This window comes from Schistocerca nitens, chromosome 1, assembly GCF_023898315.1.
Source record: "Schistocerca nitens isolate TAMUIC-IGC-003100 chromosome 1, iqSchNite1.1, whole genome shotgun sequence".
Classification (NCBI taxonomy): Eukaryota; Metazoa; Arthropoda; class Insecta; order Orthoptera; family Acrididae; genus Schistocerca; species Schistocerca nitens.
In genome coordinates this window covers 1,082,924,788-1,082,942,562 of record NC_064614.1, presented here as the reverse complement: position 1 = coordinate 1,082,942,562, position 17,775 = coordinate 1,082,924,788, and the positions used below count along the sequence as shown (strand labels likewise).

The window sequence follows — 17,775 nt, the reverse complement described above, 5'->3', positions numbered from 1 at the left end:
TGTCTGAAGCTGATGAGGCACTTTACAACGTGAGGCATCCTGAATACAAAAATAGATTAAGAAGATTGGAGACCTAACCTAACATAACATAACATAACATAACATAACATAACATAACCTAACCTAACCTAACATAACATAACCCTCTCCTGTAGCAAGGAATCGGAGTGTTATAGTGAGCCTATCTTCTGAAGATGTAGCAGTTCTTAAGTGAAAATTGTGCTTTGTGATATTAGGATACACTTCATTGAGCACATACAGAAATGTATGCTCATCCATTCGTAAGTAATTGATGTACGACTTGACGTCTTCCACTGTAAACTCACGTAACAAGTTTTGTTGAATGCTTTTATCGTGTCGTCGTAAAACCCACGGCTTCACCCAGATTAGATTAGTTTTTCGTTCCATAGATCCGTGCTGAGGAGATCCTCGTGGATGTGGAACATGTCGATTTTTTTAAGCTGAAATAAAAATACTAATAGTATGAATAAATACATCATTTGTTTCTATTAAAAATTTCGCCAATGGAGTAGAAGGAGTTGGCCAGTAGTACGTCTTTCAGGCTCCTTTTAAACTGATCTTTATTTCTAACTGAATTTTTTATGTTTCCTGGCAAATTATTGAAGATGAGTGTTCCTGAGTAGTGGACCCCTTTTTGAACTAAAGTAAATGTTTTAAGTCCTTGTGCAGATCATTTTTGTTCCTGGTATTGTATGTATGAACTGAGTTGTTTGTTGGAAAAATGACATATATTATTTACGACAAATTTTATTAAGAAGTAAATATACTGAGAGGCAGTAGTTAGTACACCCAGTTCTTTGAAGAGGTTTCTGCAGGAGGTCCGTGAATTTACTCCACAAATAATACGTATTACACGCTTTTGGACCTTGAAAACTTTTGTTTGACTTCAAGATTTACCCCAAAATATTATCCCATATGACATTATGGAATGAAAGTATGCAAGCTTTTTCATTTTTATGCCGCCTATGTCTGCTAACACTCGAATTGCAAATACAGATTTGTTAAGGCGTTTCTGCAGTTCTGTGGTGTGCTCCTCCCAACTGAATTTATTATCAAGTTGTAATCCCAGGACTTTTAAGACTGTCAACCTCGTATGTATGGTTCCATTTTTTCCCCCCCACTTCTTTTCTGCATGTGCACACAATGCAATTGGAGTACGTAGAACTGCTGCGGTTAATAACAAGTTGTTGTCAGCCATCTTGAACTTTGACGAAAAATTTGATGACAATGTAATACCCCTTCTAGCGCTACGTCAAAGATCTTTGTCAAATATATTGGACGGAATATTGGATCACATCTTTGATCAAATCTTTGACAAAGAAATTTGATAGTGTAATACCGGCCTAAGTTTTGAACCCCCACCCCCCTTTGGTATTCCCCTTCTCACCTCCCTGAAGGCACACAAGAATGAAATTAAATTTTCAATCAATGAGCAGAAGCATGAAGAGATTCTGAAGAGGGGGGGAAAGGAGCTGGCAGCAGAGTTCTTTGAGGAGGGCATAAAGAAGCTCATGCACCGGCTCACCACATGCAATGAATGGGATGGCAATTACGTGGAAAAATAGGCAACAAGTGCATCAACAATACCTTGATTTTTTTTTTCAAAAACACTTTTTCTAAAAAAAATACTATCTGAACATGTCTCTACTATTGTAATCAGGTAAATGTTAAATACCCCACGCCTTCAAATCTCAAATTGGGAGAAACTCGTACAATGACACGAGTACCCGTATGCAGTTTAAACAATGAACTGTATTGCGATCACCTGAACTAAGTTGAGAATTCGAAGAAACAAGAGAAAACTATTCTTACCGTACTAAGCATTGTGGATCTTGAGCACAAATTACAAGAACTTCAGTAACTTTTTGACAAAATGTTTGCTCCTGCCCCTCCCCCACTTACTATTTAGCAACAGATGTATCAACTACTGTAAGGAATACAAATAAGCAATCCACGTAAAATATCAAAGACCAGTTTCATTTAAAAAATAACTGTACATATATTTATGGTTAAACAATGTCTGTGTATTGTAAATACAGGGAGTATTAATTTTCAGACCAAAGAGAAATTAAAACTGATGAAGTAGGGAAGTTTGAACATTTCACCTTTTCTTTGACTTTTTCCTTTTTTATTTCTTTGGTCCTGGAAGACTGCTGTTCTGGTGGTTTCTTCTCATCTACTGAAGATTGTTTTGGTTGCTCCTTTTCACTCACTGCAGTCACAGCCAGCTGCTTTGATGTGACTTCTGTGGATTTCTCACTAACTGCAGGTAGCTTTTCCTGTAACAGATAACTGCCATGAATCAAAACTTCTAAAACCAACACAGTTTCTTCCAACCTAATTATATAAAAAGTATCATTCAAAAATTGGATCTGAAGCTTCCCTTGCCATTTAGCTATACAATTAGGGAATAAACAATTCTGTGACAATTTTGAAACTGTAAATGTAAAGATATGACTAGTTTTGAGATTTTCAAAGCTGTAATATTATACAATAAAGTACTTCTCATTTCTTAATTACATAGCAAACGAACTTCAAATACTCCATAGGAATCATGTGCATTACCATAATGATAAAGTCATAATTATAGCAGATTCACAGAGGATATCAATATAACGGCAAATCATACCCTCACATGGTGGTGTGTTCACACTACGTAGACCATCAAAATGAAGTTGGTTTGAACGTAGTATAAGCACTAAAGAAGTACCAATAGCAGTAGCTGAATTTATTAATGATTAATGTAAATTAATAACTTGTTCTTGAAAAAGGTCATATGGTAATTAGCCGGGGTGCCACCTGTCGAAGTACGCAGGGACATGGTGGGGACGAGACAGTGAGCTGCTACGTGCAGCATCAAGAAGCTGTGCTGTGGGAGGGGGAGCAAAGGGTAGAGTAGAGAAGTAGAGAAAGGGAAAGAACTATCCAGGTGCACTGGCAAGAGTACTATGCATGTGCACTGGCAAGATAAAAGGCAGGGGACAGGCAGGTGGGTAACAGGGACTGGTGAAAGTTGAGCCCAGGGAGGTTACTGGAACGGAAGATGTTATAGGGAGAGTTTCCACATGCAAAATTTAGGAAAGATAGTGTAGGTGTGTAGAATCCAGATGGCAACAACAATATGAAAGTGATGGACTGCTACTCACACATTACAAAACTGATAGAAAAATATTCTGAAGCACAAGGGACTAATAGTGCTACTTTTTTGTGATGAACGCTAAACAAAAGAGAGGGTCCTCTGTTTCATATGACAAAGTGCAAAATATGAATATTACTGTATGTTGAAAAAAAGCTACAGCTTCAGTATTGGAAACATCACCAATTTTGTTACATAAAGAATTATATAACATGACAGAAGTATGGGAACATAACTTTAACTGCACATTCTAGATAACTTGGACAACTTTTGTCAGTGAGCAATGCTCTACCACTGCAACGCATTTCCAGTCCATCCATGATGGAGCTTCCACAGTACTGAATTATCAGATTCTATCAGATTCAGATTTGGAAACAAAAAGTGACTTAACTCATATTAAGAGTAGCAAGCGAAGCTGCTGTAGTGTGGGTACATATACACTATGTGCTCAAAAGTATCTGGACACCCCCAAAAACATATGTTTTTCATATTAGGTGCATTGTGCTGCTATCTACTGTCAGGTACTCCATATCAACGACCTCAGTAGTCATAAAACATTGCAATAGAGCAGAATGGGGCACTCAGTAGAACTCAGGGACTTCGAACATGGCCAAGTGATTTTTGGTGTCACTTGTGTCATACGTCGGTAGGCGAGATATCCACACTCCTAAACATCTCTAGATCCACTGTTTCCGACGTGTTTGTGAAGTGGAAGCATGAAGGAACATGTACAGCACAAAAGAGTACAGGTCGACCTCATCTGTTGACTGACAGACCGCTGACAGTTGAAGAGGCTCGTAATGTGTAAGAGACAGACAACTATCCAGACCATCACACAGGAATTCCAAACTGCATCACAATCCACTGCAATTACTATGGCAGTTAGGAGAGAAGCGAGAAAACTTGGATTTATGGTCGAGCGGCTGCTCATAAGCCACACATCATGCTGGTAAATGCCAAATGATGCCTCTCTTGGTGTAAGGAGTGTAAACATTGGTTGACTGAACAGTGGAGTGACGAATCACAGAATACAATGTGATGATCCGATGGCAGGGTGTGGGTATTGCGAAAGCCCGGTGAACGTCAGCTGCCAGTGTGTGTAATGCCAACAGTAAAATTTGGAGGCAGTGGTGTTATGGTGCGGTCGTGTTTTTCATGGAGGGGGCTTGCACCTCTTGTTGTTTTGCAAGGTACTATCACAGCACAGGCCTACACTGATGTTTTAAGCACATTTTTGCTTCCCACTGTTGAAGAGCAATTTGGGGATGGCGACTGCACCTTTCAACATGATCGAGCACTTGTTCATAATGCACGGGCTGTGGCAGAGTGGTTACATGACAATACCATCCCTGTAATGGACTGGCCTGCACAGAGTCCTGACCCGAATCCTACAGAACACCTTTGGGATGTTCTGGAATGTCGGCTTTGTGCCAGGCCTCACTGACTGACATCGATACCTCTCCTCAGTGCAGCATTCCTTGAAGAATGTGCTGCTATTCCCCAAGAAACCTTCCATCTCCTGACTGAATGTATGCCTGCGAGAGTGGAAGCTGTCATCACGACTAAGTGTGGGCCAACACCATATTGAATTCCAGCGTTACTGATGGAGAGCACCATGAACTTTTAAGTAATTTTCAGCCAACTGTCCGAATACTTTTGATCACATAGTATATAGTCCCTGACACAATGGGTTGTGCTTGGAGGCCTCCCTGAGAGATGGATCTGTTCCATTAGCAGGCAGGGGCACTTCTTTTTCCAGTAACCATTTGCAGAGGTTGCGCTAACTGAGCACTCATACATGGAATTACCCATTTGTATAAATGACGGCAACAGTTGCAAAAAGGAAAATGTCTTGGCTTCAGGTGATAGGACAGAATGGAGATGATCTAAGTAATAGTGAAGGCAGCATTTCCATCAGATACAATGTGTACTAAGGACACCAACTAGTACAGAACAGAGATAAAGTGGTATTTTCGATTTACAGGGATAAATATGGTTTCTTTTCATTGTTCTCTTCTTAACTACAAAGTCTATGAAAAATCTGTAATCATTTAAAAAGAACTGCCCAGACAATAATTATTTTCACTGAGTATAATATTAATGGAAAGGGCTGAAATGCAATTTGGTAACTCAAACAGCAATTTAAAAAATGCATGAAAGTAATGATTTAAATGCTGTAACATGGGCAAGATGCTAATGTCAGCAATAGCCTCATAAATTACTCTAAATATTCTAGATAAGGTTTTATTTAGATTTTTTGACACACTACAAACATTTATCAAAAAATGACCAACATACCTGCCAAAAGGTGATGAATAACGGAAAAATTTCAGGAAGAACAATAAAACTATAGTGTTATCAAAACATGAGCTACTGCTTCTCATACTTCGTATCACAAAAAAGTTGTATGGTAAGAGGTGATACTAAGAATAAAATACTTAATGTTGGTGATGGAACTCTTCCTCGAATCAACTGCTTTTTTGACTTTATGAAATTAAGCAAACATAATTAGGCAATACATAATCAAAAGAAAGTGAAGCTGTTACTTGCTTTAAGTTACAAGGTATTTATGAGCCTTAAATTTCACTGGTAACCATGGGAACTGAAAAATCTGCTTCTTGTTGACAGTGATAATGAAGTAACGTAATTCAGAGAGATCAGCAAATTCTTATATTAGCCATTAATCAAAATTTACTAATCAGGCTCAAGTCCACCTAATTCCAAAGCAACAAAGATAACTCACCTTTTCTTTATCTTTCTCCTTTTCCTTTCCCTTCTCTTTTGATTTGTCCTTTTCTTTTGTTTTTTCCTTATCCTTCCCCTTTTCCTTTACTTTATCCTTTTCCTTTTCCTTCTCTTTCTCTTTCTCCTTCTCTTTTTCCTTTTCCTTCTCTTTCTCCTTCTCTTTTTCCTTTTCCTTCTCTTTCTCTTTCTCCTTTTCCTTCTCCTTCTCCTTTTCCTTCTCTTTTTCTTTTTCCTTTTCCTTATCTTTTTCTTTGTCCTTTTCTTTCAAAGTATTGACTGGAGTTGCACGATCTCTATCCCTTATGAGGCTACGGCCTCCACGATGGCGAGCCCTGTTCCCCCTCGGGTGATTAACCATAGTGCAACCTAACTTTCGATAGAAATCTTCAAAGCTATGTAAGAATCTGTTGGCAAAAGTGGTGATGATCAGCTTACATAGAAATGGTCTTCTGCATTCATAAAAAAACAGAGAGAATACATTTAGTTCTAATGTTTACCTTTTATATGCAACTTTAACCAGGTTCGTATTGCCACTAACATCACCAAACCCCAACTTGTGAGTGATTGTCTTCCACTGATTATGATTTGTGACACGATTATATCCACCAAGTTTGTCAACAACCTGCAATGAGTAGCATAAAAAAATGATTTAAGTGTCTCTGTTCCTACTCACTTTGGTCTCCACAAAACATAGAAGCTTCACAAAAATATCTCCTAGCACACTGCAAGCCCTTATTTTCAAGTCATTTTAAATACAGTTACGGTACCATTATATAAATGCTGGTCTGTGAAGTGATTCATGGCCCCAGACTCTCACATTTTGCAATAAATCTAAATCTGCTTAAGCAAAGTCATAAAAACTAATAATTGAGGCAAAAACTTGTGGTAAAAACTGCAGTAAGATAGCAGTTGTGAAAAACAGGATATCTTAATTTACAAGAAAGTTACAGAAACACAACAACAAATTATAAGCATTCTGCTGGCCTACTAGAGAACTGAAGGAGATTAAGGTACTTAGGACCAGGATGAAAGTAGGGTAGTGGTAGCGGTGGTGGTGATAGCACCCAAAACTTTTATTAAAAAAGAGATGGGACAAAAAGCTGAATTATAAAGTAAATATCAGCATAGTAAATAAACAAACTTACCAGAATTTAATAGAAAGTGTTTGTACAACAAATATATTTAACTGAAATTTTCAGAAACATGTGGAATGTTGTTAGTCTGACTTTACAATGTCGCTAATCTTCACAAATTTAGTTATTTGGGTGTCCCCACTTACTTCATATTTTAGCACATGTAAAATACCTTGAAAAGTTTATAAAGGTCAACATCCCTTCCAGAAATAACAGGCCCTTTATTAATGGGAGTGCCACGATCATCCATAAATTTGTACAGCTGGGCCACAAAATGGTCCTTTTCTTCCCGTGGTTCATCATCCGAGCCCTAAAACGAAATATTTATTATGGAAAATGATGAAACTGATTATTATTACTATGACAATATTGTGGAGGCAATATCATAACCATTAAATAACATTACTTCTTGAAGGTTACTCACGTCACTGTCAATTCCATCACTATTTGCACTACTTTCATCCAGACCAAACAGCAGGTCACGGTCCCAGTGAGGTGGCAATTCCTCTTTGTCAAGAAACTGTAATGCCTTTTCAACCGCTGAAAGGAAATGTGCCATGAAATAATAACAGTTTAGCATGACTATATTTTCTATATTATTATGCAATGTAAAAGCAGGCTCCACTTTTGGCAGAGCAGAACAAACAAACAATATTACCATAGGTAGTACAGTTAATAATTTCATGTACAACAAATCAACATATTATGGCATATTCTCTAATACTGCTGTTTACATACCAGTCTTTAGGGTATTATTATCAACCTTCCCTCCTATCTCCCTGGTGAATTCAGTGGCCTCCTTTTTTGGAACTGTAAAACTAAATAAATTTCCAAATCAACATTTCCAACCATGAAAGAGGATACAACAGACAACAAAAACGAGACTGATAAGAAAATGGAACACAGCAATTTGGTGTAACCGCTTTATACACAAAAAATTACAGCATACAAACAGTTAATGTGTTAACTACCTTTAGATGTTTACTAAAATTTATTTTATGAACTGTTCTCACGGTACCTCGCAGCGGACAATTTCTAATTTAAGTGTAAGAGGTTAATGTAATTACTGAGGTAATATTTATTTCCGTAAGACCACAAATCTGATTGTACAATCTTCAATATATCACCAGCATTGTACAGATTACACAATATAAGTGAAGTACCATTATCTGTTAACACTAAGCACAACTCTGAAGTAAACAAAACCATTGACACCATACATTGGAGGATAACATTTTGAAAAAACCAATATGTATAAATTCTATATTATGACAAAAGCCACAAATATCTTGTGCAATAGTAAAAGTTATTGCATGTGTCAGTGACATCCTGATATGTAAGAGAAGCCGTATTGACTGCAGCAGAAAGGAATGCTGACAGTCATTTACATGGAATGCTTCAGCTTAGTTATGGGCACCATAGTTCTACATCGTAGTACAGAGATGTCAAGAAACTAGATTATATCTGATATAACAAATGAAGCACAGACCTGCATGTAACATTTCTGATGGCAATTAGCACTTATGTAGTAAATGAATAAAAATTGAAGCACCACTCATTCCAAAATAATGAAAGTAAAAAGCTTTATACTGTGACAATTAAGAAATAAAAATAAACACAAATGGATTTTACATATTAATGTGGAATTTAATTTCTCTTGCAGTTAAGGTACTTGAGAAATAGTCTATAAGTAACATAGATCTTGCAAAATTTCATAATTCCAGAGAGGTAAAATTTGGGTTTTTTTCAGTTATTTAGAACTCAACAGTCATTCCTCCATTAGGACAGCCCTACTACACCAACAGAGTGTGCACACTTCAAATTCACTACCTTCAATCTTTCAGTAGTTTGAAAACACAACACAATTTTGAAACTGATCCTTTGAAAAACTATAAATATTACTAGAGAATTAAAATTTCAGGAAGATTACTCACTATCTGCCATCCTTGAATGATCGCACTAAATATTCATCACGGACACGGATGCGTACTGTATCTTGGGCAGTTGGTGCCACTACAAGACCTGGAAACCAATTATCTTTCTGTTTCTTTTTGTCTCCAAGCTCTACACAAACAACTTTTCCAATATCAGCTTCTTTCTCCTCCTTCTTCTTTCCCTTGCGTTGACTCTCTTCATCTTCATCACTGCTGTCATCCCTGCAAAACAATTTTAAGGATTGCCATATTTTCTTGCAACTGCAATAGAAGCCACACAACATAAGAAATTATTTACAGTCAAATGTACATATCACCATTACAGTTTCACCTGAAAGTAACACTTTGTTGGTAAACTCATACTCTTGTGACAATAACAAGTAATAGTAGAAAGAGAAAGTGAGACATGCAAGGACGAATTAACAAAAACACATCATAATCAAAGTAAACACACACACACACACACACACACACACACCTACTGTTTCACAAGACAATTACTTTACATGGTAAATGGATCGGAGTCCTAATCTGGGTTACCTTGGGGAAGGCATTTGTGTCGGAATGCAAATTTCAGCTCCTTGCTGCGACTTCAACAACTTGGAATGTAAGGAAATCTAAATTACGAGTAAAATAATTCATAGAATATAAATTAACAAGTATTTTCTGTTTCTATTATTGTTTTTAAGTTTTTTAAATTGTTTGTATACCACACAATTACAAAACTTCAGAATATACAACATTTTCCATTTTTCTGATACTGTGTGGTAAGAGTGAACTCTGAACTACCAGCTCATGAAAGGGCAACATACAACTCGGCTCCCCTACACACACACACACACACACACACACAACGGACTGAGAGAGAGAGAGAGAGAGAGAGAGAGAGAGAGAGAGAGAGAGAGAGAGAGAGATGGTAAAACAATTCCAACGTATTTGAATATCTAACCTAGAGCCTTGCTTATTGTTAATGTAAACGAAACCTTAAAATGAATGCGTACATCAGTTGAGATCACTGGTGTATGAGCTGTGAGAGCTACCTCTCCAGCTGTTGAACATGAGGATAGTAGCTTTCTCATAGTTTTAATCTGGGAACAGATACCATTACAAAGTTTTGGAGAGCTGTGCAGTAGTATTACAGGAATGCTGACTTTAAGCCTCATACCGTGTGGTGGAAAGCCAGCTGGATTCACTGTATTTAAAAATTTGTGTGGAAACAGAGTTGCATCTTCAGTGGTGATTACAGTATTAATTAACTGGTTTTCTTTATCTTCACCTATTACTTTTTCCAAAATATTATTTTTTATTTCAGGTGCTGAAATGTTTCAGGGTGTAACAACTGCTCTTTCACAAAGCCAATGGTATGGATTCTGTACCAAATTGACATTAGGATCAACTTAAGAAATTAGCCAATCCAGGGTGTATACGTGGGCAAGGAAAAAAAAATTCCCGGATTTTTCCCGGATCTCCCAGTTAAAAATACACTTTCTCCTGGGTGGGAAACACTTTCTCCCGGGTGAAAATACACTTTTTCCGTGTTAAGTGACAGTATAAGTTCCCTCGAGGCAGTAAAATTAATGAATCATTTGAATGGTTATGGTTTTATACAGCTGCTTCAAATTTCCTGGCACTTCAGAAAACGAAACTCGGGGAGGAAAACCACATTTTTGGAAAGTTCTTTAATGTGCAGCAACATATACGCTGCATATTTTTATATTATGAAAGTATAAATTCGAATTGCACCAAAAACAGCTTGTTACTTTCCGAAAGATTGAAATCGAGGTTGCAATGTGCTTTTGTAAGCCAGTTATAGCTCATGTCATGTGATCTCACTAGCCGATGACAGCGGATATTCATAGCATAGGTCAAGTGATGTAGTCAGCCAACAGCATCACAGTAGCGCAAACACACAAACAGGAAAAGTTAATGGTTTAAATTAATATACACTGTTTCGACAGGAAAAGCAAAGTTTTCATTTTTAATGCTACAAGAGAAACTAAGCTTTCACATATAATGTTGATGTTTCCTGTGCGTTTTACACTTTACGATGTCACATAAATGTGCCAGTAAAATGTTTAATACCAACATATATCTCTGATCTTCTGGGCTCGAAATTCTTCTAAATGCCTTGTCATCAAAGAGTTGGTTTTTAAATGAGAGTCAAACGCTCTGTGATTTAATAAATTCATCGTACATTCTTGTACATAATTCATCTTGCGCAAAAGAAAATTTACTTTGAAAATAACGCTTTTCAAACCACAATTCGCAATATTTTCCCAAGATCTGTTACAAATAGATTTGTTCCAGCAGTTGCCACAGAGTGCCACATACAAGGCATCCCCGTGCTTGCGCAGCTATGATGACGTAGGGAGCCCGTATGTTCGTATGAGTAAAACATTAAAAGATCTTACATTATGTCATAAAAGAAACAAGACATCAGAGGATACTCCACGAGAGTCAGAATTTCTTGAACCATACTGAAATGAATAATTTGCGTTAAAGTGCACATTCGTATGTCCAGATTCCCAGCGAAGTAGGCCTCGACCTAATATTAATCTTTTCAGTGTTGTTTTCGGGATGTAAATTTTCTTGGAGTACCAGTACTGTATTGTCTCATGTTTGTTTCTTTATTATGGCATAATGCCATATGTGGTAGAATATGAAAACGTGCGCTTGAAGTGCAGTGAACAGTTGAAACTAGCCAATAGTGTGGAATTAAACACTTCGTTTGAAACAAACTGGCTGCCTCAGCGGAAAAGATAAATAAAAGCCGAATTTCTTTAGCAAAGAGACAAAAATAACTTCATTGTTCTGCAAGGCGATTATTGCTTGGCTGTCAGAAAGGTGGAAATAAAATAAAATCTGGAACTAACAACATACTGTAGCCTTCGATAATTATGTGGATGTATTTTAATTCACTTGATAGCTCCCAGCCACAGAAATCACTTTTCTTTCCATTTGACCTGAGAGCAGTAAACGAAGATGAAACAGCAAAATCACTAAATGTAAACACAGATCACATGGATTTACAATATCTCGAATTGATTTTGGTCCAAAAATTTTTTTTTCAAAATCGTATTTTCTTGATCTACAGTCTAATCTATGTAGAGTGTGAATTTTATCATGATAGCAGCTTTAGAAAGGCCTTTAAATTGTTAAACTGATTAACTCTGCACTGGCAGCCACTCGCACCTCTTCCGATATTTGGGAAACTGCTTGCTTCAGCAGAATTTTTGTCAATGTGAAGGCTATTTTCTTTCGATACCTTTGGCTGACATCTATATCTCTCTGGCTGACAACTATATCTTTGACTGAAAACTTTCTTGCAAGTGGTTTATTTACATTTTGACAATACTAACACATATTAATAGGTTGAAGGTTGAATTCACAAACCTTTAGGTGGAAGTCGTGATTTACGCATAATGGGTGGTGGATAAACTGTGTTTAGGAAATGGAGGTTTCATGGAAATCAGTTTACCAACAAAAAAGAGGAAATAGCTTCAGCATCGAAACTTAGGACAGGAGAATTGTACAGGTGCATGAATGATGATATGGATTCCACTGGACTCAGACTTATTGATTTAGAGCTTCTCTGCCAGGCTATGAAGTTTTCATGTACATGTGTTAGCTGCAAAAATACGGAATGCATGATTGTTGTTGAGGAAAGAAGAGTGAGAATAGCTTGTGATTTTGAATTAATTTGTAATTCGCGTGGCTATGAATTTTCATTTTCATCCTTAAATAACGGACACTGGACACTGGTACCTATGAAAGCAATTTTAGGTTAGCATATGCTCTGAGATGCCTTGGACAGGGCAGGGAAGGAGGTAATTTATTGTGTGGTTTTCTGAACATGCCTCCACCTTGTGCAAGGTTTAAAAAAATAAAGAGATGTCTGATGCTATATGTGATACTGCCAAAGTTTCTACGAAGAAAGAAAAGGAGGAACTGGTGGAAATAAACCAAAAAGAAACAGATCCTGGGGTAGATATTTATGACAGTGAATCTCCTACAAATGTTGCTAACCTGCGTGTGTCAGTAGATGGGACTTAGATGAAAAGGGGTCGCACATCTCTGTACGGAGTTGCATCTGTTATTGGTATTGACTGAGGTAAAGTTTTAAATGTAGAAATTGAGAAACTGTGGCAAGATAAGCATGCAGTAGAATGCTCTAAAAATTATAGTGGCTCAAGTGGGGGCACTGAGGCTGCTGCAGTTGTGAAGATGTTTTCCATATCTGAGGACCAGTATGGTGTTAGAAATACTAAATACCTTGGTGATAGGGACTCTCTTCATTCAAAGCTGGAACAGATAAAAATCTGTACAACAATAGGAAAGTTGGAATGTGTTGGCCACATTCAAAAAGACGCTTGGTGGTAGGCTTCGTCACATGCTGAAAGAGAAGAAAGGTGAAGTACTTGAGGATGGAAAACCAATAGGAAGAAAAGGCAGCCTTACTTTGAAAGAAACTGATTCTCTTCAATTCTTTTATGGGAGAGCTATCAGGAAAAACACACATAATTTAGAGGCAATGAGGCATGCTGTGTGGGCAATTTTTTTTCACGAACTATCCACTGACCAAACACCAATGCACAATCTGTGTCTGAAAGACGATTGGTGTAAGTTCAACAACAGAAATGAGAAGTATTCACGTGAACACTCACTACCAGAACCTGTTATGAATGCAATTATGCCCACATTCAGGTTTCTTGCAAACACTGATTTATTGAGGAAGGTCTTCACGGAAAGAGACAAAATGCAAATGAAAGCCTCAATAATTTAATTTGGATTAGATGCTCAAAAAGGACATTATGTGGACTTTAAGTACTCAAAATAGGTGTCTATGATGCAGTTTTATGCTACAATAATGGAAATAATGACAGAATTGAAGTGCTGAAGAGAGTTGGTATAGATCGTGGTGTGTTTACAACAAAGCTCTTACACCATTGACGAGAGCAGCGTCAAGAAAACTAACAGATCAGTGTCTTGCCTGCAAATACGAGCTAGGCCAATTCAAAGAGGAGAGAAGAGAAACTTGGAGGATTTAAAGCATCAGTATGGAGGATTTTAAAATTGAGGTAAGCTTACTACATGTAGAAGTATGAGAAGAAAATCTTTGAACCTCATTTTCTCTGTTTTTCATTTTTTACATTATTAGAAATCTTTTCTCAAAAAGAATATGCGACAATGCTATGAAATTTTCAGGAAATGTTCGCAACATGTTGCTGTCTCCCTGAAACTAAAAAATATGAGATCCTGCAATAGCATCCTGATTTTCAGATGATTGTATATTGAAAAAAAGTTAATTTTGGATGTGCAAATTTAAATATTCTGTAAATGATACAATTTGTACCAGAAATTAATAACTGTACTTCAGTGGTCTTATAACCTTCTCAAGACATTACAATAAAATTTTCAGGTGAATTGCATGGTTAGAATTTGAGTTACGGCTTTCTATAAAAAAGACAAAAAAAATTAAAAATTCCAATTTCTCACAAAATATTAATCCTGCATATTTTATAATATTTTTCCATTACAACACAGCTCTTTTGCTTTACACATGCAAATTTTAGATTTGTACATTAATTAAAATGGCTAACGATTTTTTAAATGTTTACATTTTCGGTTACACTCCCATTAAAAAATATACAGCCTATGTTTGACTGCATGTTTATTAGTGTGCTGTGTAAAAATCTGAATAAATCAGTCAAGAATTAAGATTTTTGCTTAGGTATAGAAGAGAGATAAAATAATTAACAATATTTGAGACGGAAGAGTGCAACTAACCAGTCCCTAAAACAAGAAACAATGGATCTCACAACTGTCAACTTTCTGAAGAGGACCAGTACTCAAGATGTGATTGTACATTCCGAACAATAACAGGAGAAATGGTACAATATGTTATTTCGAGCTGCACGAGTTACTGCCCCTTCCACTTTCTTCCTTGTTTGGTAATGTCTGTAACATACTTAACAGCAACACTGACACCAGTGACAGTTCAGACATCCATTCAAATAAAGTAATGCTCATCATCTCAAAATGACAGGTTTTCAGGTCAATTCACAATGGACATAATGGAACGGAATATCAAAACATTACACAGTGGCTTTTAAACAGTAGTATTCACAAATCTGTTAACAGCATGTGACACAGTTCAATATCGTCAACAAATCTCAAGAAGAAAGTTTTATCACTGACAATATGGTGACAACATTTGCTAGCATTGGAAGGGAAGCTATTCTTGAGACATTCATTCATATTATTGTAATGTATTTTGCGCATGAGTGTGTCCTCAGTCTATGTTGTATTATTTTATTTTCATTACACTGAAAGGATTTGAAGAAGAGTTGATTTTTTCCTATCAGTTTTGCCTCATAAGAGAGATTCATTATCTTAAAGTAAAAATGATTTCACAACAAAGAAAATGCCTACGTTATATGAACACACACACACACACACACACACACACACACACACACACACACACAGATATGGGCATGTGTGCGAGTGTATATCTGTCCCCCCCCCCCCCCCTCCCCAAGGTAAGTCTTTCCGCTCCCGGCATTGGAATGACTCCTTACCCTCTCCCTTAAAACCCACATCCTTTCGTCTTTCCCTCTCCTTCCCTCTTTCCTGATGAAGCAACCGTTGGTTGTGAAAGCTAGAATTTTGTGTGTATGATTGTGTTTGTTTGTGAGTCTATCGACCTGCCAGCGCTTTCGTATGGTAAGTCACAGCATCTTTGTTTTTCGAAAATTTTTTGAACAGTGAAAACGGGAGAGAAATTGTTTCTTTAAACTGTTTCTTTCCCAACATCTGGCAATCAGAAAGAACAGAAGGCACAAAAGATAAAACAAAAAGGTGCTACGCACACACACACACACACACACACACACACACACACAAAATGTTGAACAAATAAATGTTGGAAGATTTTCCTTTGTCAATGATTTTGCTGCAGCCATTATTAAATTTTACTATCATGATAGTCCCTTAATGCTGTAAATATACTGTGACTTTTTGTAAGACACATGATCCCGCATGACCTGCCTTTAATTATTCCATACTATGCTGAGTGTTGTGTCATTATGTTCAAATTCTTTCTAATGTGAACACACAATGAAATGGAAGTGTGATAGGTGAGTCATTATTTTATTTGTTAGCTCCCTCTAAGTAACATAAATATCCAACACAATATGGGCTGTTGCTGAAATCTTTTACCCACACAGTAACCAAAATTTATTATGGTAACTTACTGCAGAACATACTTATTTGTCACAGAACTGAATACTATGATAATAGCTCAATGGCAGCAGAAGCCTACTAATGTAATTAAACGAGTAGGTATAAACTCACTGTGCCTGACGACTTCTTCGACCCTTGCGGCCTCCAATGACAGGATTACCAAAATGCTCAGGATGCGTAAGAGGCAACTGATCCAGAGTTTCACTTTCCGCAAAGTGTCTACCACTCTTTAAACATAATGCACTTCGCCTCAATGTGGTGATATCCCCATCATCAAATACTGTAAAACAAGTACATTTATTAGTCATGTGGGTTATACTTATGTAAGATCTCAAAACATAAAAAGTGATGGGAAAAAAAGATTATGACCTACAGACTGTGTCTCAATAACATGAACACTATTCAACTGCATCAAACAGCTTATACTCACATTAACTCAACAAACAAACTTGTTACCTGAATAACTGTATGAACATTAATAACTGGAGCAGAGGAAACTGTATACACAGGGTGTATACACAGACAAAGAAATATTAAAATTAAAAATACAATTTTCCCTGGGTGAAAATAAAAATTTCCGAGGTGAAAGTACACTTTCTCCGCATTAAGTGTAAAGTATACTTTCCATCGTAACTGTAAAACTTGCCCATCCTTTTGAACGGTAAAGGTTTTATGTAGTAGCAAAGAACTTCCTGGCACTTTAAAGTGTGTGTGTGTGTGTGTGGGGGGGGGGGGGTTAATAAATAAACAAAACAAAAAAAAAATATGAAAAGGATAGTTGCTACTCACAATATAGCGGGAGATGTTGAGTCACAGATAGGCACAATAAAAAGGCTGTCACAATATAAGCTTTCAGCTATCACAGCCTATGTCGAAAACAGACTACACACACACACACACACACACACACACACACACACACACACACAAACTGCATCCTCTGGCAGCTGAAGTCACACTACGAGCAACAGTAGCAATGCATTTCTTCCATCTCAGCATTTCTTCACATTAACTATTCCTTTCTTCACTCAGTTTCAGTTTTCTACATCTTTCTTTTTTGACCTGTCAATTTTTCACCACCCCCCTCCTACCTCTGTTACATACATTAACTTTTTTCACTCTTATTAACTCATTCATGATGTTTTCGCAGTAATCTCTCTTTTGCATATCATCCTGCCTTCCATCTTTAAACTATCGGGTTTTCAAATCTCGTTAAGTGCAGTCCCCAACAATCAGTTTTTCCTTTTCATCTCATCCAGTAAGTCTCTCCCGAAAGGGATTTCTAGGTGACTTTTCCAAACTCTGCCCCTTTCCCTAAACCTCTCTATTCCTTCCGCTTCAATTCTTCTGCTGGAAGAATGAGCCACTGTCTCCAAAAACTTGAATCAGTAAAACCTTTTTTATACCCGTGTTCTCCTGCCACTGCTTGGTGAGTAGATTTTATCTATAAAATTACATTATACTGTCTAAAGTATAAATGTGAATTCCAGCAAACACAGTACATCAGTTCCTGAAGCTTTGAAACTGAGATTGCAATGCACCCTTGTCAGCCAATCACTGC

At 37.0% G+C, this 17,775-nt stretch overlaps 1 protein-coding gene across 2 annotated transcripts in view; it reads right to left on the bottom strand.

Moving 5' to 3' along the window:
* LOC126198471 (AT-rich interactive domain-containing protein 4B-like) overlaps positions 1 to 17,775 on the bottom strand; it is a 159,032-nt gene that overhangs the window by 71,653 nt on the left and 69,604 nt on the right. For both annotated transcript variants that reach the window (XM_049934821.1, XM_049934831.1), the window contains exons 5-12: positions 16,326 to 16,494; positions 8,970 to 9,191; positions 7,774 to 7,853; positions 7,460 to 7,575; positions 7,208 to 7,345; positions 6,400 to 6,524; positions 5,901 to 6,306; positions 2,127 to 2,300 (exon numbers count right to left, since the gene is read on the bottom strand). In XM_049934821.1, the coding sequence (XP_049790778.1) occupies positions 2,127 to 2,300; positions 5,901 to 6,306; positions 6,400 to 6,524; positions 7,208 to 7,345; positions 7,460 to 7,575; positions 7,774 to 7,853; positions 8,970 to 9,191; positions 16,326 to 16,494 (1,430 nt within the window). The remainder of the gene's footprint in view (positions 1 to 2,126; positions 2,301 to 5,900; positions 6,307 to 6,399; positions 6,525 to 7,207; positions 7,346 to 7,459; positions 7,576 to 7,773; positions 7,854 to 8,969; positions 9,192 to 16,325; positions 16,495 to 17,775) is intronic.